This window comes from Pelodiscus sinensis, chromosome 7 (assembly GCF_052426305.1).
Source record: "Pelodiscus sinensis isolate ZL-2025 chromosome 7, ASM5242630v1, whole genome shotgun sequence".
NCBI classification, from domain to species: domain Eukaryota; kingdom Metazoa; phylum Chordata; order Testudines; family Trionychidae; genus Pelodiscus; species Pelodiscus sinensis.
The window spans coordinates 40,539,860-40,563,381 of NC_143058.1; the positions used below are offsets into that span (position 1 = coordinate 40,539,860).

Consider the following 23,522-nt stretch of genomic DNA (forward strand, 5'->3'; position numbering starts at 1 on the left):
CCATGAGTTTAACACTTTTGAAAAGAGGCAGCCTTAAAAAAGACTCTTTCCATCCTCCAATGCCTCTGATAGAGACAGCAGCAGAGGCAGGAAGGAGAGACAGGTAGCACCACGCCAAGGGTGCTGAGAGGAACCGGCTCTTAAGCTGGCTCCCCCCAGCACCAGATCTTGTTCCTCCCCTTGCTGCTTCTCATACAGAGGCAGCAAAGGGGAAGAGGGGGGGGGGAAAACGAGTAGTCGAGTACTCCAATCAAATACCTGATAAGCTCAGGCTTGTTGAGTAGTGACATACATCCCTACTCTCAACCCCTTGAATAGTTTTCTACATCTCTCTTTCATTTATTGCTGGATTTACAATCACATTATAGGAAACCAGCAAGGACTCACAAAAACAGGTCACATCTAATTATTCTCCCCAGGTGAAGGTGTGGAATAGCCTTCTAGCTAGAAAGTGTGCCATAAAAACCACATTCTACAGCATACATGCCATATGTTAACACAGTCCTGGAGCTTCCTTAATTCTGGATGTACTACCTAGAGAAAGGGCTTACACACTGAGCATAATGCCAAAGACAGGAAGAGGAAGACACACAACTGATCACAGGGATTCGAACCACAGTAAAAAGCAACAGAGTACTGTCCAAGGAGACATATGGTAAATCTTGGCAAAAAATGCAGTATTAATCATAAGAGGGACTGCATGACCTTCACAGAATCAAATATATAATCAGAGTATCAAGTTAACAGATCAACCATGACTACTTGTTTAAAAATCTAATGCAATCCTGTGGCTAGAGCCTGGGGCAATTCCTTTAGAAAAAACGAGTATATCTCCAATTCTTGAACTAGTATTTCACCAAGAAGCCATAGTATCTCAGCAATTGCCCAGTATTCCCATACTTGAAGCCACGTGATTTCAGGTAAAGCTATATATCTACCGTATTATTTCCTTTGATTTCCAATTTAACATTATTAGAAAAAGCAACTGAAAATTTAATCTCATTTATTATAAATATTAGATATTTTTGGAAAAAAAAGAGGTCAAACCTCCACATTTAACTTCTATTTAAATCAAAAGATAATTTCTGTGCACAAACTGACGACTAACTTTCTTCTGACTAGTGATTTTTCTTGATAGCTAATCTACTTATAGCTTCTATCACGATTGGTATTATTTCTATGCCCTTGTAGGCTTCTATTTAAAACAAGAACAAAAACATGAAAAAAGTCACATTGACAACTCATGGTGTGTTCAAAACTTCTTCTACACTTATGCAGCCTACTGGCTAGCAATCACGAAAATTAAGTGATTTATTGGATACAGACAAATCACCAATAAGAAGGAAAGTACATGTTGTGTAACCTGATCTTTAAGTGGCCTTGGACATTGTTGGAGCATCTATCATTAAAACAATGAGCTGCACAAAGTGGAAAGGGAAGAATTTTGTCCCTCCACTTATTTTCAAGAGCAGCTTTGTGGTCATGATCACTGTAAAAACATCTCCATTGTATTTCAGTATCAATTTTAAAGAACTAGAAATACAATTAAGGACACAATGTAGTGGGCATCTACATGAATTGCTTAGTCTGGGTTACAAATTCTCCCATGTATGGAAGACAGTTACAAGATGTTGGGAATAAAAAGGAAATAAAAATAGGATTTTGGACACTTTGGCATGGCTTTTAAGGCGACTATGATATAAGGTACATAGATGCTTTAGAGATTATGGGTTCCCAAACTGGGCTACTGCATCAAATTTGTTCATCTGACACTCCACCTTATCAGTTGGTAGTCCAAGAAATATCACAGCATTTCCAGTGGGAAAAGCCTCAAAAGGTATCAATTAACCCATAAGAATGGCCATACCTAGTCAGACTAAAGGCTAACAGCCATTGATGGACCTATCTTCCATGCATTTATCTAGGCTATTTTTTTTTTTTTTTTAAACTCCATTATTGTCTTGGTCTTCACAACATCCTCTGGTAAAGAGTGCCACAGGTTGACTGTGCATTATATGAAGAAATAAGTCCTTGCGTTATGGGAACAAGTAAATAACTTTTCCTTATTTACTCTCTACACAGCAGTCACAATTTTATTTCCACTTTCTCTTAACTGTTAGGCCTCAATCACCATCATTACCTGCTATTTGTACGGAACCATCTTCACCCAAAAGGATATTGCCAGCTTTCAAATCCCTGCAATGCACAAATGACAAGAGAGTTAATATTCTGAATAAAATTTCATAATGTATGATTCTACATATTGTACAGAAAGCTTCATAAGACAACATAAAATTAGCAAAAGGTTCAACCACTCAAAGCATGCTGATTATTGGATCTGCCACTAGCAAGCCAAGGCATTTAAAATAAAGGGAGTGACAGAACCTTGTCTGCTTATATAAAAGCGATTAGATATGCAGAATTTCTTCCACTGAATCCAAGGACAGAAGGAACCATTTAAGTCGATGTCTGGTGCATGAAATACAGCCTCTTCCCGACTTACGAACCGGTTACCGACCAAGCAATTGGTCGTAACTTGGTTTGTTCGTAAGTCGGACCCCATAGAGTTACATGCAACCGTGCTGTTCATAAGCACGGATTGCGTTCATAACTCGGGATCCACCATTTACGACAGCTTTGGTCATAACTGTGAATGGTTGTAAGTCGACCATTTGCAACTCGGAGACCGGCTGTATTAAATTTCACTTAAATACACCTATATTACACCTTTCATTCTTCATGAGACTCAACTAGCATGTCAAAGGCCAAAGGTTTTGCTATGTGGGGGCCCGAGTATGCCAAGGCCCACACACTCAGCATCCAGGCCCACCCAAATGAGGGCAGGACCCCACCCCAAATCCACAGGCTGGGACTCCTGATCTTGGCTGGGTGTCAACCAACTTGTCTGCATATCTCTCCTGCCAGCCCTGTGCACTGCTGCCCCAGTTTCCACCCCCATTCCTCCTACCCCCTCTTCCCAGGGCACCAGATCCCTCCTTCACACACATAATCCTTCTTACCCACTCCATGGTCTCCATCCTCCCTCATTGCCTACCCACCAGAAAGCTGGGCCCTCCCACTTTTCCTGTTCTAGCTATGCCACTGCCACAAGCAGACAACAGGACAGAAGCAGCAGAGAAGTGATTAAGTGTGACAGACCTAGATGATGCTAAGAAACCAGCCTGCACCCTATGCTTTAGCAGAAGGCAAAGAACCTGTCTGCTTGAGGGAAAATTCCTCTCCAATCCAACATGTGGATATTCATCTTAGAGAAGCCTGCTCTGTACATCTAGCAAGTTATGCATCAGGAAAAAAAATCCTTCCTGACTCATGCAGGCAACTGGCTGCAGCGCAAATCCTTTTCTTAATTCAGAACTGCAAAGATTATGAGCTTGAAGGCAAGGTAGGCAATCTTATTTTCCCTATAGCCTATGAAGGAAGGGGTTAAGAGAATTCAGAGATTCCAGCACCAGAAGGGACTAAGGAGGCAATCCATCCCAACCCCTCTGCATAGTCTGTAGAGTTTCCCCAGAAACTGGAGATTAAAATCATATTTTTAGAAAGAAATCTAGTCTTATAGACTTCAAATTAGAGCAAATCCACCACCTCTCCTATTACCTCACAGCTAGGAAACTGTGTTCCTACTGGTAAGACACAAGCCAAACCAACTCTGAATGCAAACCAAAGATCAAATTCAGCTTAGCGGTAAATGGACAACTCCAGTGACCTCCAGGGAACTGAACCTTAAGACCATTGCAGAGATTGGCCCTAAGTAACTCCATCCTAACAATCAAATTAAACTTTTCAAAGTTCTACAGTGAGGCGTGGTCCTAATTGAGGCAATAATGTAAATAAGATTGCTTTCTTTAATCAGCTTTAAAATGCTTTGACCAAATTATGGAATAAGATTACATCGTTTACTGTCACTTTACACCTGTGCTGCATAGGTGGTTTATAAAGGTACTTATGTGGGCTGTAAGATTTTGGTTATTGGAGCTAGCATATCTGGCATTAATGATCTGTGATATACAGGTCAGCCTTCATCAAAGTCTATTACAAAGACATTTACTCATGCTTCACTTTGATTTAAGTTAGTTTCAGACATTACTCTTATGTTTACAGCTAATAGAGAAACATGTGCATAAGGTTTCATCGGATTGGGCATTTTAAATGACAGATTTATAACCATTTAGACTGCACAGACTACACATTCCTTTCCATAAAGGCACAGTAAAAAATTAAGAATTGGAGTCATCCATCTGACTACGATCAGCTGAAAAGAATTAGCATTTGCTACCATTGACTAACTTCACTCACTGATATTAGGAAAGCAAGCAGCAGTGAAATGAAAAAACAAAATCACTATAGCCATTTTGGAAGCAACATTTCTAGTTTAATTTAGTGTCTGCTAGGCAAATCAAAGACAATACATTTGGGCAAGAAGTCTGCAAGAGACGCTGCTGGAAATAATGGTTCAATACAGATGCTGTAGAGAATTATTTCTCTATTCAGTCTTGTAATGAGACTCAAATAGCTCCTCAACTCTTTGTAACCGGATATAAAAAGCTTGAGAAAAAGGTCTTCCTATTTCAGAGGACAGGTCAAAATATGACTCTTCCTTAGCTTAGCATGAACAACAAACTAAGGTTTGTAGTACATCCATTGACGGTCCAGACTGGAATTCAAGAGACCTGGGTTCTAGCAAAGGAAAATGTTTCTTAATTTGACAAAAAAGTCAGCTTATTGGTTTAAAAAAAAAATCTGTTTGTTGTACTTATGTAGCATGTTTCACTTCAAACTATTAAAACAGGTGCATCACTGGCCAAATACAATTAAGACATGTTTACTGTATTAATTTGTCAACTTTTGAAAGCAAACAACTTAGAAAAAGACTACTAGAAGAAGCAAAGAAACTTTAAAGTCAACCTGTTCTCAAACTGCTCAACATATAGTGCTTCTGATACCAAAATTCCATGTCATGGAAATAAGTGATACATAGCAGTCATAGGGTATGCCTACACTGCACGCTTACTTTGGAATAAGCTATTCCAGAAGAAATACTCTGAAATAGCTTATTTCAAAATAGTGTGTCTACACTACAGGAAAGCCTCAAAATTAGTCTGAGGCAGCATGTCCACATTAGGGGAGCCTATCTCAATTCAGAGCTCCAGGAAGCACTAGGGAGTACAGGCAGTCCCCGAGTTACGGGGATCCGACTTATGTCGGATCCGCAGTTACGAACGGGGCCGTCTCCCTGGTCTCCAGCAGACCAGGGAGAGGAAGCAAAGCGGCGGAGCACATGGGCAGCGGACAGCCCAGACGCGTCCGCTGCCCGCGTGTTCCGCCGCTTTGCTCCCAGCCCCCCTGGTCTGCAGACCAGGGAGACAGGGAGCAAAGCAGAGCAAAGCAGCAGAGCACGCGGGCAGCGGAAAGCCCAGATGGAAAGCTGCAGACCAGGGAGACGGGGAGCAAAGCAGAGCAAAGCCGCGTTCCGCCGCTTTGCTCCTAGTCCCCCTGGTCTGCCCGCGTGTTCCGCCGCTTTGCTCCTCGTCCCCCTGGTCTGCAGACCAGGGAGAGGGGGAGCAAAGAAGAGCAAAGCCGCGGAGCCCGAGGGCAGCAGGACAGCCATGGCGCGTCTGGGCTGTCCCGCTGCCCCCGTGCTCCGCGGCTTTGCTCCGGACGCCTGTGGTACAGCAGCTGGGGCGCTGCCGGTTGGTCCCGTAGCGCCGCTCTGGGCGCTACTGGCCCAACCTGGCAGCACCCAGCTGCTCTGCCCCAGGCGTCCCCAAGTCAGCCGCTGCTGAAACTGACCAGTGGCTGACTACAGGAAGCCCCAGCCCCGGACTTCCTGGAATCAGCCGCTGATCAGTTTCAGCAGCAGCTGACTTGGGGATGCCTGGGGTTCTTAAGTTGAACCTGTATGTAAGTCAGAACTGGCGTCCAGATTCAGCCGCTGTTGAAACTGATCAGTTACATACATACTTATATACAGATTCAACTTAAGAACAAACCTACAGTCCCTATCTTGTACGTAACCTGGGGACTGCCTGTAGTTTCAAAATAGTGTGTCTACACTACAGGAAAGCCTCAAAATTAGTCTGAGGCAGCATGTCCACATTAGGGGAGCCTATCTAAATTCAGAACTCCAGGAAGCACTAGGGAGTAGTTACTTTGAACGGCCTTGAGGACGAGCTACTTCGAAATAGCTATTTCAGAATAGGTGTTATTCCTCGCGGAATGAGGTTTATGGAAGTTGGAATAAGCCATCCATTATTTCCAAAGAACCCAATTGCTGTGTAGACACTTGCATTTTTATATCAGAATAACATCCATTTTTCCAAAATAACGCTGTGGTAGACGCATCTATATAGATTAGCCTGAGTGATGGAAGAAATATAGAATTACATATAGTCTATACCTCAGGAATTGGGGGTAGGGGGAGAGAAGAGGTGATGAAAAAAAGTGGGCATTTACTAAGATATGAATTTCTTTTTCAACTCCAAAAGGTGTTCATGGGTCCTTCAAAGGTTTATATTGAGTCAGAGGGAAAAAAAAACAAACACGCCCCAAAAACTGAGATCCGATTCATAGTTATGAATGTATTCACTAGGGGGCGCAAATGAGGCCTGCACTGTGTTATGCACCATGCAAATACAATAAAAAGAGGGTCAAAGCCCCAGAGAGATTGCAATTTAGGTAGAAGTGGAGACAGAACTATTGGATACAGACAGTACAAAACAACAGTGATAAGCCAGTCCAACTATATCAGCTGCCTACACAGAGCTATTTGCCACCAAGAATTATTGAACATAGCCTTTAACACGTGGAGAAAAGCATTAATTCATTCAACTCACCAACCTATTAGGATTGATCAGTGTCACAGTGAAGACCACTGATACAATTTAAGACTACAGTTCACTGTATACATCTTCCTACCTGTGAATCTGCCCATTCCTGTGTAGATAATCTAAGCCTTCCAAAACTTCTTTAAGAATTGTTGCTATTATAGATTCTTCAAGGACACCATTCTTGTGTTCCCCTCTGTTGACAATATACTTTATTATATCCAGCATTGAACCTAAATTGAAAAGCCAGATTTCCATGGGGGCAGGGTGGAGGGGAAGGAAAAGAAAGTTATAAACAACCTGCTTGAGCAATCTTACCATAGTGATTCTTGAGAGATCAGACAGACAATCTGGTCTCTATTAATTCCTACATTTTAATCTTTACATTTCTTTACTCTGCTTCAATTTAAACATATTTGTATCCTCGCAAAGAGACACTCAACTGCCAGATGTCTGAATAAGAAGTGCACAGATTGCTCAAAAAAGAAATCATTCTGTTTAAGAAAAAAAACCTCAACTTTCAATTAGGCAGTCATGCTTACTTGTTTATCACCCTATTATAGTTGTATATTTCAATATCATTGACATTTTGTAAAAAAGACAGACTAGAACAAGTTTCCTTCCTTCAAAAGCTTCACTCAGATCCATGTGGGCTAGATACTATGTCTCCAGTTGCAGGACTAGAGATGAAAATGGTGTACCATAAAGAAAAAGTCTGCACCCCTGGTAACCTGCAGTGTGAAATATCACTTTTAAAAAACAAAGCTTTTGTTTTTAATGTCACAGTTTTCAATGACAACACTGTCTGTTCAGCTTGGCATTTCCTGACAGTAACTTACTAAGCTGTTAATGATCGTTGGACTTCATTTTGTGTCCTCAGCTGTTCTGATTAACTGTTGGACCAAGATATTATGTATTATTTCTTAATATTTTCCAATTGAAGCCCAAGTAACAAACTGTTATTTTAGATTTAATAGATTTGTTTTCTAATCATAGAGGGGCACCAGTTATCTGCTGTCTAGGGATGTTAAATTTAAATTAAATTGGCTAATCAAAAAGTCAATGCAATTTGCATCGACGGTTTGATTAGTCAATAAGGGTGCCTCTGTCTTTGAAGTGTAGCAACAGCCCCAGGAGAAAGCACTGTGGGAAGTATGGGGCCAGCAGGAGACTCAAGCAGTCCCCCACAGCGTTTCTTTCTGACAGAGGCAGCCGCGGGAGGAGGCGGGGGGAGGAGGAGGGGGAGAAGAGAGCAACTCGTCAACTATCCAGTAAGCATTTGCACAGTTGACTAGTCATTTAGTCCACATCCCTACTGCTCCAAGATTTGTGACAATGGCAGAACATTTAATAACACGGTATGATACAGTAAGTTATTTGCTAGCAAGGAAAAATTTTGTTTCACAACTGCAAACTGATGGAGTGTTCTGTCTTTTAGCATCCCACTCCCACCCTTCCCAACGAGAGGGCTAGGATTAAGTTTTCATATTGTCCACAATAATCATGCAAGCTGCAGGAATTCTCTCAAACATGCAGTCAAAAAAATAAATAAATAAATAAAAGACGAGGGAGAAAACAACTTTTGCTAGAGGCCTAATATGCATGAAAATATATTAGTCCTTCCCTTGGTAAGAGAAGGGATGAGGAAAGTGTGACCTGCTGGTTTGTTTACATTTATTTTAGATAAGTAAACCAACTTGGTGCTGATAAGAAGTGACAACAGAACTGACTAGATCTGGCAAGAGTGCATGTTTCTTCACACTGCTTGAATAGTGTCCATAAAAAACAGCATCCCTGCTACGCAATTCAGGCAATCTATAGGTTTCAAAGTAAGTTCCTCTACTTCTCTCTTTCCCACAGAAACAGGTATTTGTATTGAATGAAGGCATTCAAAGGCTGTGCCTATATAAATTATATGATACACCATCTTGAAGTTAAACAAGCTCAAGCAAAACACAAAAAACATACAACCCCCCCCCCCCAAAAAAAACAGTAACTTACCTCCACTTAATAACTTCATAACCAGCCAAAGTTCATCCTTAACCACAAATGATGTGTAATAGGTCACTATATTGGGATGATTGCATTGACTCATGGCTTGAATTTCTTTCTATAAGAAAAGCAAACAAAGGCAGTCTGGAATGACACTAGTTCTATTTTGCTATAACCATCATTTTATGTTATTAAAAATTCCTGAGTGAAATACTAGAATAGTTCATACACACATTTATAGTTTCCATACATCTTGGGCAACAGAATCTGTTAAGATGGATAATATTAAGGGGAGGAGCTCAATACCATGACTTCTCTTTTCTTCTGGAGGAAGGGACTTGGAGTCACAATCCCATGAGGAGTGATGGTGGACAATCTACAAAAGGTAGAAGGCAAAGGGGCAGAGGACTGCAAAGAACAGGTTTGGCATGCAAGTTGGTATTCAAAGGAGAACAAATCCACTGTAATGCATCTGCACCCTCCCAGGCTTATCTTAAAGAGCACTTGGAATCTCAGGAACAGAGAAAATGGACTCAAGGAAACACTTGGGAAAGGCACATAACAGAGAAGAAAAGTGGTGAAAGACAAGTGAAGTATGGAGTTCAAGGTGGAAACCACATAGCCAAGTGAGTGGAATGTTCTTTAGCTGTGAGCCAAGTCAAAGGAAATTACTTAGTATACCATCAACAATGACTAGGCTGCAAGAAAGCATCTGTACACATTCAAGGAAGTAACTAAAATTTCAAGCTCCAAAAACCCCTCTTCTAAGGTTCTTATTTTTAACTGTACACGTTAAGAGAATTTCTTACCATGGTTCTAGGCAATGTGGAATAGCTCTGGGGGTCCTGTGCTTCTGGGCAGATAGTTTTTGCCTCAAGCTCGCTGTGACCTTCCACACAGCCTCTTGCCCTTTACTAGAGGCAAGGGTCATAGCCTACTGAGCCAGTCAAACAGTCCCAGTGCCCACCCTTCAGGGGTGATCTCCTTAGTGGTGTAGGGAGGGTTGGGGGAATCAAGGACCCCTCTTCCCGCCCCACCCCCCCGCTCTGGGTTCTAGCAGCAGTAGATAGTAATTATTCCAAAGCAGGAGGCAGCTTCCAGGGAATGGGTTAACCATTACCTGGTAAACATCACCCAGTAAGGGTGATCCTTAATGGTTAACTGGTTACACGTTCACATCCTTAAGCTGATTAGCCTCTCTTTTTGCTTCAGGCATGCTCCTAATTGGCACTAGGTATCTGAACCAACTGCTCTCCAGAAGACCCTGACTGGTCAATCAGGGAACAGAAAACTATTCATTCAGTTGCCTGTATATTTATCTTATACCAAGCTAATGTGGCCAGCTGGTCTAGGTCTGTCACAACAGTTACACGTTGGAGCTATTTCTGTTCTTTTTTTTGGGGGGGGGGGGGGAAGGGAGGAGAAAGCATGAATATGTAGTTTAGCTTATGTTGGTCTCCCTTCCACAATTAATTGCAATTAGCATGAAGGCCTCTAATTGTTAGTCTGCACTGCAACGTCAACTCCTGTTTGAGCTGAGGTGCAAACCTAACCCTCCCCATTTCTGCCCACACTGCAAGTGCACTAACATGGGATCAGACCCAAAGCCCCACAACCCTACCAGCTGAGCTCAAGCCTATTTAGGATCCAGGGTCTGAACCGTATTGCTCTGCAGTATAGACACAGCCCCATCAGTCATCCAGATTTATCCCTCAATTCCATGGAACATCCGTCTTACCCTTCACTATCCCAGCAATCTGCAGTCCACATGTCTGAAAACAGAAGCACCACTCTTGCACGGTAGAGTCAATGGGAGCAGCTCAAGTCCGCATTAGCCCATTTTTTTCTGATCATGGATCTGTAAGCACACTATTGGAGCATCTTCTGGGTTTACAATGAGTTTTGCAGACTACTCAAACCAATGTAAAGGGCAAACAGGAAGCTTTTCCAACAGCACCATACTTCTAGGGTTAGAATGGCAATATTTAGGGGGCAAGCACTAGGAATGATCATATCTAGAATAAGGTTAGCTTGACTCAAGTCTATACACTATCATGTGCACACCAAAGCTCTAGATTGAAGCACCAGTTAGGCCGTGTCCAGACTCAGGGTTTTTTTTGGGAAAAGTAGCCTTTTCCCGAAAAAACTTCCCCTGCGTCCAGACTCAAGCCGCGTTCTTTCGAAATTATTTCGAAAGAACGCGGCTTTTCTTTCGATGGCGGTAAACCTCAATTTACGAGGAAGAACGCCTTCTTTCGAAAGTTCCTCTTTCGAAAGAAGGCGTTCTTCAATGTAAAGAGGCCGTCTTCGAAAGAGAGCATCCAGACTCGCTGGGTGCTCTCTTTCGAAAAAGCGGATTTCTCTTTCGAAAGATCCGCCTGCAGTCTAGACATAGCCTTAGAGAAAGGGGGGGGGGGGGGGAGAAAGAGGCTTAACACAGGATTTAAATAGAAGCCCAGGATTCCCTAACGTGGGTCAACAGATTCAAGTCCCACTAGCCCTGGGCCTTTATTGCTGTTTACACATACCTTAAAAAGAAGGAAAAAAATATCCAGATTATTCTCACATTTAGTTACATGTCAGAATAATAAGAATGATTTAAATCACACAGCAGTCTCTCGTATGTTGAGGACTTTGGCTTAACATATAATCTATGATTATTAATAAAAAAAACTCATACTTTTTTTGTAAAGTTGTGATCTTAACCCAGCTGTCCACATCAAGTTGAAATACCACAAGTCACACTGTGACTCACATTTAACCTCCATTTTCAAATGAACAATATTTTTGTTCATGGTTGCATATTGTTGCTTCATGCTGTGAAACAGCTGCTGGTGTTTCTTCAAGGTACCTGCATGTCACGGTTCGGAAAAATGTACTCCCTATATTCAAGAACATGCATGGCTTAATTGTTTGTAAAGATTAAGATACTTTAAAACATTAAAAAGATTTAAGGCTCAAACATTTTCATTTGTTATGCACAGTTAACTGGAGCAATAACCACCCATGATAGGTTTCAAATGGGTCCCATATGAAGCAAGATTTAAAAAAGTCTTGGATTTGAACTTTTCAGCTTAGAAAAAAAGAGGAGGCGGGGGGGGAAGGGAAGGGTAGATATGATAGAGGTCTATAAATCATGTCTGATTTCCATGATGTGGAAAAAAAGTGAAGGACAGTTATTTTACTTGTTCCCATAATAGAAGAACTAAGGGTCACCAAATGAAATTAATACGTTTAAAAACAAACAAAAAGTACATTTTTCTTCACACAGTGCAGTCAACCTGTGGAACTCCTTGCCAGAGCATGTTGTGAAGACTAGGACTTTAACAGGGTTCAAAAAAGCTAGAGAAATTCATGGAGGTTAAGTCTATCAATGATCATTAGCCAGGATGAGTAGGAATGGTGCTCTTTGCCTCTGTTTGTCTGGAAATGGATTACAGGAGAAAGATCACATGATATTTATCTGTTCGGTTCACTTCCTTTGGGGCACCTGACATTGGCAACTGTTGGCTGACAGGATACTGGGTTAGATGGACCTTTGGGCTAACCCAGTATGGCTGTTCTTATGACAGCAAGCAGCTCCAATGGTCATTTAGCTTACTATCAGTTAATTGCACTTGTACTGCAGAAGGATGGGAATTTCAAAGAAGAAAGAATTCATATGAAGCCTACAATCAGGTTACACTGCGTAATATTTAAGATCTACAAATAGCAATTTTTTTCCTGAGGCTCAAAGTTCACTTTCAATGGGGAGGTTCACCTAATTGGACAACTATAATTTTGAAAAAAGCGCATAAAACCCCCATTTTCAACCACATTTGGTATAACAGTAAGTCATTCTAAGAAGATGAGCAAAAAGGATTTTTAATTTTTTCCACTCTACTTACAAAGAGCATTTTGCAGCATCTAAATGGGGAAATATTTCTTGTTTCTATAGTTCTACCACACAAACATTTAAAACATTTAATGATATGACTAAAGCTCCAAAACTGGCAGAAAGGACTCAGAGCAGGTATGATGACTGAAGGGAACTTTCAAATTTGTTAAATACAATTGCAGATCATGGATCTGTAAGCACACTATTGGAGCATCTTCTGGGTTTACAATGAGTTTTGCAGACTACTCAAACCAATGTAAAGGCAAACAGGAAATTTTTTATTAGGGATCATTTATTTGGGTCTGTCCTGATGCCACACAAGTCCATTGGATAATTATATATTTTTCAAATAGACTGGAGTGGCTCTATCAAGCAAATACATCTAAGTTCCAGAATGAATACAAAAGAGTTTCCATTAGTTAGGCTAATGACTCTAACTTTAGATCGGACATCTAATAATCAGGTAAGAATACAAAAGTACAAAACATACAGGAAGCTGACTTCATGTATTAGAAGTGCTTCAAATCCATGCATATTCAAGAAACTGCAAGAGTTTCGCTTCTTCCTTGCAAGCACAATAAGCGGAGATTTTTTTAAAAAGTAACATCTCACTCCCATAAAAATAGGTTAGATCTTCATTTTATCATTAAGTCAGGACGACTAGCTACGGCAGGCATATGTTCCTTGATTTGTGCAGTTAATTTATATTTACGAGAACACAGGACAATAAAAGTAACAATGTCAGGGCTTTTGATAGCTTGCATATCCCTCAACTTATTTAAAATTCCTTTCCAACTCCCTTTCCATTTTAAATATATGTTGCAAAAATCTTGAATCTGCTTACATGGATGTACTGAGACTAAAAAACACCAGACATGGTGCATTTCCACTTGACTGATGGCCAAAGCAGCTGAAAGCTCACATAAGGTGACAATGCACATCACAAATAAGCTCTGTGCAACTGAATTTTGCAAGGCTGTGTGCATGGATTGCTCTGTGTTTGGTTTTCCGCAAGCGAAGGCGAAAAGGAAAGAGGAGAATATTAATGGACAAAGCAACTACCAAAGACATTGGTGAGGAACAAAACCAATGAGCCTTGTTTCTCTTCTATTTGTCTTCCTCACTGAAACACAAAGAAAGCAATAGTCTATATAGGTTCTCCAGTAACGAACGCATATGTTGGGGGACAGAATTGTTTCCTCCCTTTCTGTGTGTTTGGTCACAATTTCAAGTAAGCAAGCCACAGTTACATCATTATTGGCCTTTGCTCTCAGGGCTGGGAGGTTCTACTGCAAGTCTGATTAATAAGAAGCCTCAGGGATTTTCTTTGCTACCGGGGAAAGTCAACCTAAGTTAGGCTACTCCAGCTATGTGAATACCATAGCTGGAGTCAACATAGTTTAGGTCAACTTGTAGCACAGTGAAGACACCAGAGGATCAATGGTAAATGCTCTCCCATCAGCTTACCTTATGCTTCTCAGGAAGTAGGAGTATTGGGGTCAAAGCTCTTTGCTGTCAATTCAGTGGGTCTTCACTAGACTCACTAAATTGACACTCACTCACTCTATTGATTGCAGCAGCGTCAATCTCCCCAATAGTTAACACAAGTCTCGAGTCATTATCATTCCTCTGTGTAAAACAAGTACAATGTTTTGATCCTATTAGCAAGGGGCTCCATAAAACACAATAGAATCTCCCATTTGTTTTGCCCTCATTTGTGCAGTTTACAATATGTTAAATATGCAAGTTTGAATCATTTTAAGACTAGACCATTGATCAAGTTCCCCATAATATTATATGTGTGCATTTTAAATGCTCTTTTATGGCAAGAAGCTACAATATACTTTTCAGTAAGAGAAAAGTAGATGGTTGGGTCTGAGTTTAGTGCTTCAGACTGCTTTTTGTCCACAGACTGCTTTTTGACCAAGGCTCTCCACGTGCTTCACAATGCTAAGCCTCACTGCACCCCTTAGTTTATTCACGTCAAACAGACAAACCGGGACACACATAAAATACAATTAGAGAGATAATGCAGCAAGATTTCGACATTAGGGAAAGCGAGGACCAGTACTCAGGAAGTGAAAGTCCATTGCTAATTCTGCCACTGATTTCCTGACCTTATGAACACCACCCTCTCAGTTTTCCTGTTTGTAATATAGAGATTAGTAACAGTTATTCACAGGCATGAACTGTTACTTCTTCATTCAAGCAGCTAAAGGAGGAAGAAATTCTGAGTATCAGAATCCATTACGCAGAGGTTGATAAGGACATCTGAGAATATACCTCCCAACTACAGTGTAATTCCCAGCTTGTGTAGGTGTACGAGAACTAATATACTAAAATACCAGTGTGGCCATGTTGGAATGGGCTGTGACTCAAGCCAGTTGCCCAAGTACAATCACATCAGCAATCCTAGATACATATTCTGGCAGTCAGCCTGAGCCTTCAAGGCCACACTGCTATTTTAGCACACGAGCTCATGCGGAGTTTGCACACATACAAGTATCAAGATAGGAACTATATTCCCCCCCAAAAAAATGCAGCATTGATACACCTTGAGGCTACCAACAGGATCCAGATATAAGGCTTTCACAGAAATCCAAGCATCCTTCCCCCTTTCCAGCAACTGGGGTGAGGTGGGGGGAGAGGAGTCGAAGCAGTTGCTGATAGCCTAGTTTCATAAATTGTATAATCAAATGTCTCTCATTAAAAGAACTCCTGTTAGCCAGTATAGTAAGAAGTCATGTAACTATGTTAAAAGAAAAAGTGAGCACAGTCAAGTTGTATCTAGCCTTTGCCATAAAAATCTGACCACCTCATTCATTAATCAATTTAATCTCCACAGGTCAACAGGAAATCTGTAGTAGAAAAGGGAAATGTAATAGATTTGAGTCCAGTGACTCCTCCGCTAAGACCGTCCTTCACTTCATTATGAGCCAAAATTGAAGCATCCGATGAGAACTTCATTTGGGAGTATTTTTATTATTCAAAGCCGTAATGACAGCTTTCACTATATTTAAAAATCCTGTTGGACAGTGACCAGACTTTCTGAAAGACCTATTCAAAGTAGAAAGCTTTCAAATTATTACTCACAAGTCATTCATTCATGTGACTCTTCCTAGGTCCATTGTTGCCCAACAGTTTTAGGGTCAAGCCAATACGTATAACATTTTTTCAGTTATTCTGGACATTTCAACATGCCTATAGATGTTCTGTTTCCCTTGCTGAGAAGAAGGCCTGATCTACACTTAAAAATCGTATGTCACAATAACTACCATTGCTCAGGGAAGAGCACTGTAACTACGCCTACCTAACCCAAAATGCAGGCAGAACTAGGTCAGCTGTTGTCTCACAGGCTACATCTAGACTACAGGGTTTTTGCAGGATAACTGAAGTTATCCCACAAAAACTCCGCTGCATCCAAGGAACATGTTTGCTCTTCCGCCTTTTTTTTGGGGGGGGGGGGGCAACGGAAAGCAAATGTTTCATGAGGCATAAGGGCTCTGCCAAAAAAGGAGGCTTTTCCACCATTTGGCCCTATCTAGACCGGGAAAAAAAAAAAGGCAGAAAAAGCTACGCAAAACACAGAGCACATTTTGCGTAGCTTTTGCCGCAAAAACACCACAGTCTAGACATAGCCTCAGGGAGCTGAAGTTCCTTCAATGATGGAGAAAACATCATGCACTGTAAACAGAAATATTTAGTTCTTAAGCTATCTAATACGTTACCTATTAAATGCAATTCTGTGCTCGCCCATTATGAAAGCCACTATCATCCTATGGAAAGTATTAATCATAGCTGTTGTATGATATTGAGACGGATTGCATTATAGTAAAACTCCATTGGTCTGGCATCCAATGTTCCGGCACTTCTGATGGTCCGGCACCATCAGGAACCCGGAAGTACTCTGGCTGCCGGACAATTGGAGCTGCTCTGCACCCGACTTCTGATTCAGCCACTGCTGAAACTGACCAGCAGCTGAATCGGGGAAGCCAGGGGCAGAGCAACTGGGGTGCTGCCGGGTTGGTCTGAAACTGACCAGCAGTGGCTGAATCAGGGACGCCTGGGGCAGAGCTGGACTATCGGAAGGGGGGGGCTATGAAGGGTCTGGGGTGGCAGCCCCCCCCCTTCTGATAGTCTGGCATCTCTGATAATCTGGCACCCCCTGGGTCCTAAAGGTGCCAGATTATCGGAAGTTTACTGTAACAGGAAAGTACAGTGTTCTAAAACAATCAATGTTCTCCCCACAAAACAATTTCTCATAGGATGATTGGAAAATATACTTCAAGTTCTTTCTATAATTCTAGAGAGAGAGAGAGAGAGAGAGAGAGAGAGAAATTAAAGTACTTGCACAGATGCAATCAAATAATTTAGGGATAAATAATATCCATGAGACACACACAGATGTGAGGGGCTGGCAGAACACCTGTTTTGAAACAGTGAAGTCAAAATGCTAGTTAATTATCATAGTCCTCCTCCGTTTAATGTATTTGGTTAAAGACTCTCAGATTATAAACATGTGCTTGGAAGAGCCAAGGTGGCTATAAGAACTGTGTGTAGGAGGTTATTTCTGGCTAAGTTAGAACAGTAGCAGAAGGAGAAATAAACTGTTTGTACATAAAGGCAAAATTACCATCATTTTAATACAGTGAAGTGTGGGGAAGGAAAGAGGCAATGTGGCATTCAAAAGGTCCAGAAAAAATTGCCTCCATTTGGCCAGACACACAAAATATCTTTGCAGACAAAGACATATGGACACTGCAAGCTGAAAGAGATTGTTTTACAAGAAGGTAGTCCTTAAAAGGAGGCACTAATCCCTTTTGACAAGGTTTGGATTGTTTAATCCTTTCTCTATAGGTTGCTTCTAGTGCCACATTAAAGTACGATTTTTTCATAGTTTCAAAGTAAGATGGTTTTACTAACGGTGCCTCTGCTTATTTTCTGGCAAGACCCTGTGTGCTACAATCTAGCCCCACAGACTGTAATTCCCATGAGCCCTGAAGGAAAACAGGAAGGAAGTGAGTTGTGTTTTGGAGATCCAAGTCTCTCCATGTGTGTGAAGGAAAAAAAAAAAAAAAAAAAAAATCAGCAGCCTATGGACTCTCTCCTTTGTTTTTTTGGAACAAAAGGGAGCCAAAGCTGCTGTGGAGGAGTTTTTATCCAGTTCAAGAGCAGTTATGTTGCAGTTACAAACTGGAACAGAGACTTTGGAACTGGAATCTGGCACGCTGCTTCTGATAGCCCTAGGGGGAAGCCCTTTGGCTGTACTTGTGGTTAGAAGCTACTCTGCATCCAGCACACAGAAGGAGACTGAGTAACTGGGCATCTTTGGGAAAATGCTGCCTGGGACAGACCTCAGAGATTCAGACTAACTGGGTTCAAAGAGAGGCAGAGGCCAACCCAGTGAACCGGAGCTGCTGCATAGCTGGGACTCACATACACACTACCTACAGAGAATCTTCATTACAGCTGCAGTTCAAGCGCACCCACACAAGCAAAAGTCTGGGACTCTGAGTCCAGGGATGTGCACACTCAGAGTGGGATAAATATTGGCAGTGCAAATGGCTGCTAAATAAGTTCCTTTTACTTCTGTGCACTTTGTTAATTGATGTTATTCACTGTTAATTTGTTAAATCCTGTTTAAGTTAAATAAAGGTTGTTCATTCTAATGCAATCTATTATATGTATATTATTTATGATTTGTAATTGTTGTTCTAGAGTTCGATCCAGTTCATTGCTGGAATAAGTTTATTCCTGGAGGTTCCCAAGGCACCCCAGTAAGTGTGTACAGGGCCAGCCAGGTGGAGGCACCGCCATTGTACATTCTTCATGAGCAAGGGACTGCAGCAAGGGAGTGGATAGGTTTCCCCCCAATCAATCACCACCACCACTGGGGTACTCAGGATTTCCTTTTACGTAAAGGCCAGCAGGCACCCTGGCACACCTGAGAGTGTGACCTGCTCCGGAGTAACCTGGGGAGGAAAAAGGGGATTACACAAATAATGCTAAAAGACTTGTAATAGCAATTGTGGGAGGGACAGGGGAGCAAGTAGCTGACAGGAACCAAGATATCACACCACATTCGTCTCCCAGATCCACTTGAAGACTCTGATTATCTATGGAGCCTAAACAAACTGAAACTAAGCTGTCTTAGAAGATAGCTTCCCTACCATCATTTTCTTGGAAAGATCTACAATAATTCCAAGGGGAAGACTATCAAGAACCAGATGAATATTTGCAGTAGAGAGCTCAAGATGACAGGACATATCTGTGTCAGTGCCTAGGGCAAAATTCAAGACACCTTTTTTCTTGGCACTTGCAAGAGAAATTACGTACCCAGGCTCATGGACTGTAGGAGATGGGAGAAGAAGCGGGAATAGAGAGCAGCTACCCCAGTGATTCAGAAAGGTCTGGTCCTCCTAGCTGCAGCTGCTACTGCAGTGGCAATGGTGACTGGCACTCTGGGCCCTTTAAATTGCTGCTAGAGCACTGCACAGTATGCTCCAGGAGGCTTTGAGGTCACGAGACTCACTGCACTCCAGGTGATGCTGAAGGACTGGCTGCCCCCAACCCTGCCCCTTTTGCCTGAGGCCCCACCTCTTCCAGGAGTGCAGAGCTGGCCCCCTCCATTTTGCCTACAGACTCAGCAGTTCTGTCAGCCTCTGCCCCATACTTACCTTATAGTAACTAGAGGTTCTTCCAGACAGAGACCACCTATCTGCATTCCACTGTGGGTAAACATGCACTCTATGAGCCTGGGCCCATTTTGAAAACAGTATCTGTTGATCACCTTATGACCAAAGGATAATGGACCGGATGGACCAACTCTCTCTCCAGTTCCTTCTCCACTACGAATCAGAGCATAATCCATAGCTGAGGGGAAAGTAGGCATGTAGTGAACCATACAGCTTGAAGAACTGCTAGTCACTATAAAGGTAAGTATGGGGCAAAAAAATACTGGTCCCTGTGTAACTGACTAGTACTCAAGCTGAAGAAGGGTGGGAGGTAAATGAAGGACTGCAGTTCCACAGCTACATCAGCAGAGGACTCCTCTACCAAGACACAGTATCTTGTAAAAATGTGGACTGAGCTCCACATAGCTGATTTACAAATACTAAACAGAGGCACTTCTTGAGTAACACCATAGATAGTGCTTGGATAGGGAAGAGCAAGGATTTTTCAGCATTCAAGCTGACCCCCAAAGATCACAGGAGTTGTAGAACTGTCAGAGCTGAGGCCTGAGCTGCGTGGTGTGATCTGGCATATTGACTGAAAAGGGTAGCAGGCAGGAAGCTCAAATTTTGAAACATAGTCCAGTATGCAGAGTACTAGGTAGGAAGGTGCACAACCGAGGGATGGGGAGGAGTGCTTCTCAGGGTGGGGAGACAAGCTTCTCTCATGTTTTATAGCTAAAAACCTTCAGAATATAAAGAGCCACTTATCATCAATTTCTAAATACATTTTCACAAACGAACAAACAAAAAGCCGAAACTTCATACACTGGAGGTTCTGATCCAGACATGCAGCAGCAAGAAGGAACTGGGGAGGCAGTTGGTCTGAACTACACTTTATCTCTGCCGGCAGGGAAATGAGGTGCCTATGTGGACCAATGGGCCATGTGTTCAAATTTCTCTGGCTCCAAGCACCTGCATACCACACAGTAGAACACAGAGTGAGCAGCATTTGAAGAAGAACAAGAAGTTTTTTCAGTAGAAAAAAAACCCCATGCCCTCCAGGCAATAGCAACCTGAGAAGGAGAAAGTAGCACTCTTCCCTTGTGGAGTCACTTCATATTTTTGGATTCTTGTTTTGCTGCCTATACACCATGGTAACTGGTCTTATAAGCACATGAATAAAAGAAGAGTTACGAAAAAAAAGCATCAAAAGTGCTCTTAATTATTCCCTGATTTGACAGGCTGCCATCACTGGTGCAGTAACCTCATCAATTCCTGCCATGCTAAAAAGGCTATTGTACAAAAACCCATTTAAGAAAAAAAAAGTTGGTATTCCTTTGATCAGTGACCCAAACAAATGTTTCAAAATCATTTAGTATGATCTATTGGATTAAACCCATATTAGGTTTGTGATATGTGAAAAGATATACTTGGAAGTGTGCTGTCCATACAAGTCCATATACAGACAATATTTTTCCAAAAATCTTGCAACTATCAAGGATTTGATTGTTTAAAAAAAGATACCAAATGTTACTATTCTTCATTGGCGTTTTTAACCGAAATAGTACCTCCACCCATGTAAGTTTTAATTTTTACAGGACTTTTTTTTAAGCAATCTTATCATATTAAGTTCAATCATTTTATGGTCAAATTTCAAACTCCTGAAGAAAGGATCATTTGTAAGAAATGGTTAAGGGTTAGAGTAGCTCTTCCAAAAGCCTCAATACATAGGCTATATCTACACTGCTGAGTTCTTGCACAAGAACATCTTGCGCAAGAAAACGTCCACACTGCCATGTGCAAGCAGTGCTTTTGCACAAGAGTTCCCATGGCAGTGTGGATGCTCTCTTGTGCAAGAAAGCTCTGATGGCCATTTTAGCCATAGGGCTTTCTTGCACAAGAAATCCCTGCCAAGCATCCAGACTGCCCTCTTGCGCAAGATCTCCTGCACAAGAGAGCTTACACCTGATTTTAAAAAAAAAAAGAAGCATAGCTCTTGCGCAAGAAGCCCTCTTACCACGCCGTACTGTAAATTTCCTTGTGCAAGAGCGGGCGGGCAGTGTGGATGCTCTGCAGATTCTTGCGCAAGAACAGCTGTACTTGCACAAGAAGCCGTGAGCGTAGACATAGCCATACAGTCCTGAAATGGCCAATATTTGCAAGTCTTATTTTGCACATTGGAGATATGTGGTAGGTAGTTACTGGATGACCTTCATACAGTTCATTTATTAGTTCAGTGGCTCATGTTTCATGGGTTCTTTTTAGCCTGTTTCCTACATAAAACAAACTCTCAGATTAGGCAAAAGAAGAGCTGGCCACCAACATTTTTCTCTTTGCATTTACTTACAAGCAATTCATCCATACTGGTCTGGCATTTTTCTAAGTTGATTCGCTTTATTGCTACACGTTCTTGCCTGGGTTTGCATAGTGCTGCCTGGACTACTGCTGTAGCCCCACTGCCTGAAAAAGAACAAAATTGGAATACATGTTTACATATATAACCACCACAAGTTTCCACTTAATTTAGGAGACAGTATCATGCTTAAGAATTGAATGCTTGTAAGTAGTTAAGTTTAAAGAAAATCATTTCTCTTTAAAAATTGAACCATCTATTTGTGGGTTAATGTGGACTTTCCCAAAATGCACAGGCGCTCAGTGAGAAAGGGCTGGAGGGGAGAAAACACACACACACACACACACACACACACACACTTGCTGAAAGAAAGAAATTAAGACTCAGTATTTTAATATCTTTTCATTTAGAAGTTTATCCTATACTTCTAGTTTCTAGAAATAGCTCTTCCACAAGTTTTATAAAAATGAAACGACTACAACCTAACTGTGGAGTCACCTAAACAACAAATTAAGAAGGTACGAGACCTCATCTGGGAGCATGTCAGTTTCAAAGCAACAGGAATTTAGACCTTCTATTCCACATATTACTGCAAAGGAGAGCACAAATTTTACTTTGTGGAAAAAAAATAAAATAAAAAAAAGTTACTTCTCTCAACTTGCATAATTCAGGACAGTCCAAGTTTCCTGGGATTTTGAATTCTAAAACATCTATAGTTTCATTTATCTTCTTGCTTGTTCACAGTGATGTTAACAAGCATCCGGTAAGTAAGGTCTGATTCTGGGCAGCAACAGACAAAAATAGGATCCTCACATGGAAGCAGTAATTAGGCATTCTGGACTTAAATCTCAACTGAGCTGAGTATAGCTATACCATTTCTAGTTCTCAGATATGGCAATACTGTGAAGTCTGCAATGGCATTTTGTATGGTATTACTTCCTGAAAACAAAACAGTATATTTGTTTTTGTCAGGATTAGACCGTACCATTGCTTCCTGTAACAGGAGCTCTTGGGATTGTCTGTCCTAAAGAGGTCACCTCAGTACTGTTGGTTATAAATTAATGCGTACCTTCCAGTTCCCATTTCAGAAGGATAGTGAAATGCTTACACATCTCAACATCCTACAGTGATCAGCAAGTTCTTATACAGAAGAAGCAAGATGTGGTGAGACTATTTTGTACATTCATGTAGCAAACTATAATCCGCTTGAGTAATTACTACCCGTAGTCCCATTTTTAATTTTAATTTAAAATTATCTACCAACTCATTGAACACACCAGCTTGTTCTATTCAAATTGGCCTCCTCATACATTATGTTCTACTTAGGCTTTGAAATTGGTGTGTTCTAGAGGAATACAAATTGTGAACAAAAGCCTTTTGTTACTATGTTCCACAAATGTGGTGTCAGTTACCAGTTGGCTTAAAAACAATAGGGAACTTCCTCCTCCGATCTGAAAACAGAACTGACACAATGCCACATGACCAGAAGTTACTGTGTAGGTTATAATGATGTTTGTTTAGTTATTTAGCTGTATTCTTTATTGGTTTACAGTTTGTTCACAACAGGCTTTAAAACAAATGCTTTTACATTCAGTGCATCTACTTAGTCACAAAATAAAGCTTATTTAAAAAAAAACTGCAACAGGACAAGTCAGAAGTGCTTTTTCAGGATGCTTTAACAAAGTACTTTGACAAACGTTGTTGTAATCTATTCCGTCAGTTTTTTAAAACTGTTCTAAAAGGTTTCTGTTAATATTTTTCCAATGAACCTCAGTACACAA

At 41.3% G+C, this 23,522-nt stretch overlaps 1 protein-coding gene across 4 annotated transcripts in view; it reads right to left on the reverse strand.

Moving 5' to 3' along the window:
- Nucleotides 1-23,522, reverse strand: part of STK39 (serine/threonine kinase 39) — a 298,192-nt gene that overhangs the window by 150,766 nt on the left and 123,904 nt on the right. For 3 of the 4 annotated variants that reach the window (XM_075933552.2, XM_075933550.2, XM_075933551.2), the window contains 4 exons: nt 21,736-21,848; nt 8,847-8,955; nt 6,937-7,078; nt 2,141-2,196 (listed from right to left, as the gene is read on the reverse strand). In XM_075933552.2, coding sequence (XP_075789667.2) covers nt 2,141-2,196; nt 6,937-7,078; nt 8,847-8,955; nt 21,736-21,848 — 420 coding nt within the window. Of the gene's footprint in view, nt 1-2,140; nt 2,197-6,936; nt 7,079-8,846; nt 8,956-14,181; nt 14,344-21,735; nt 21,849-23,522 lie in introns of those variants that run through there. The other variant, XM_075933553.2, reaches the window with a different exon arrangement.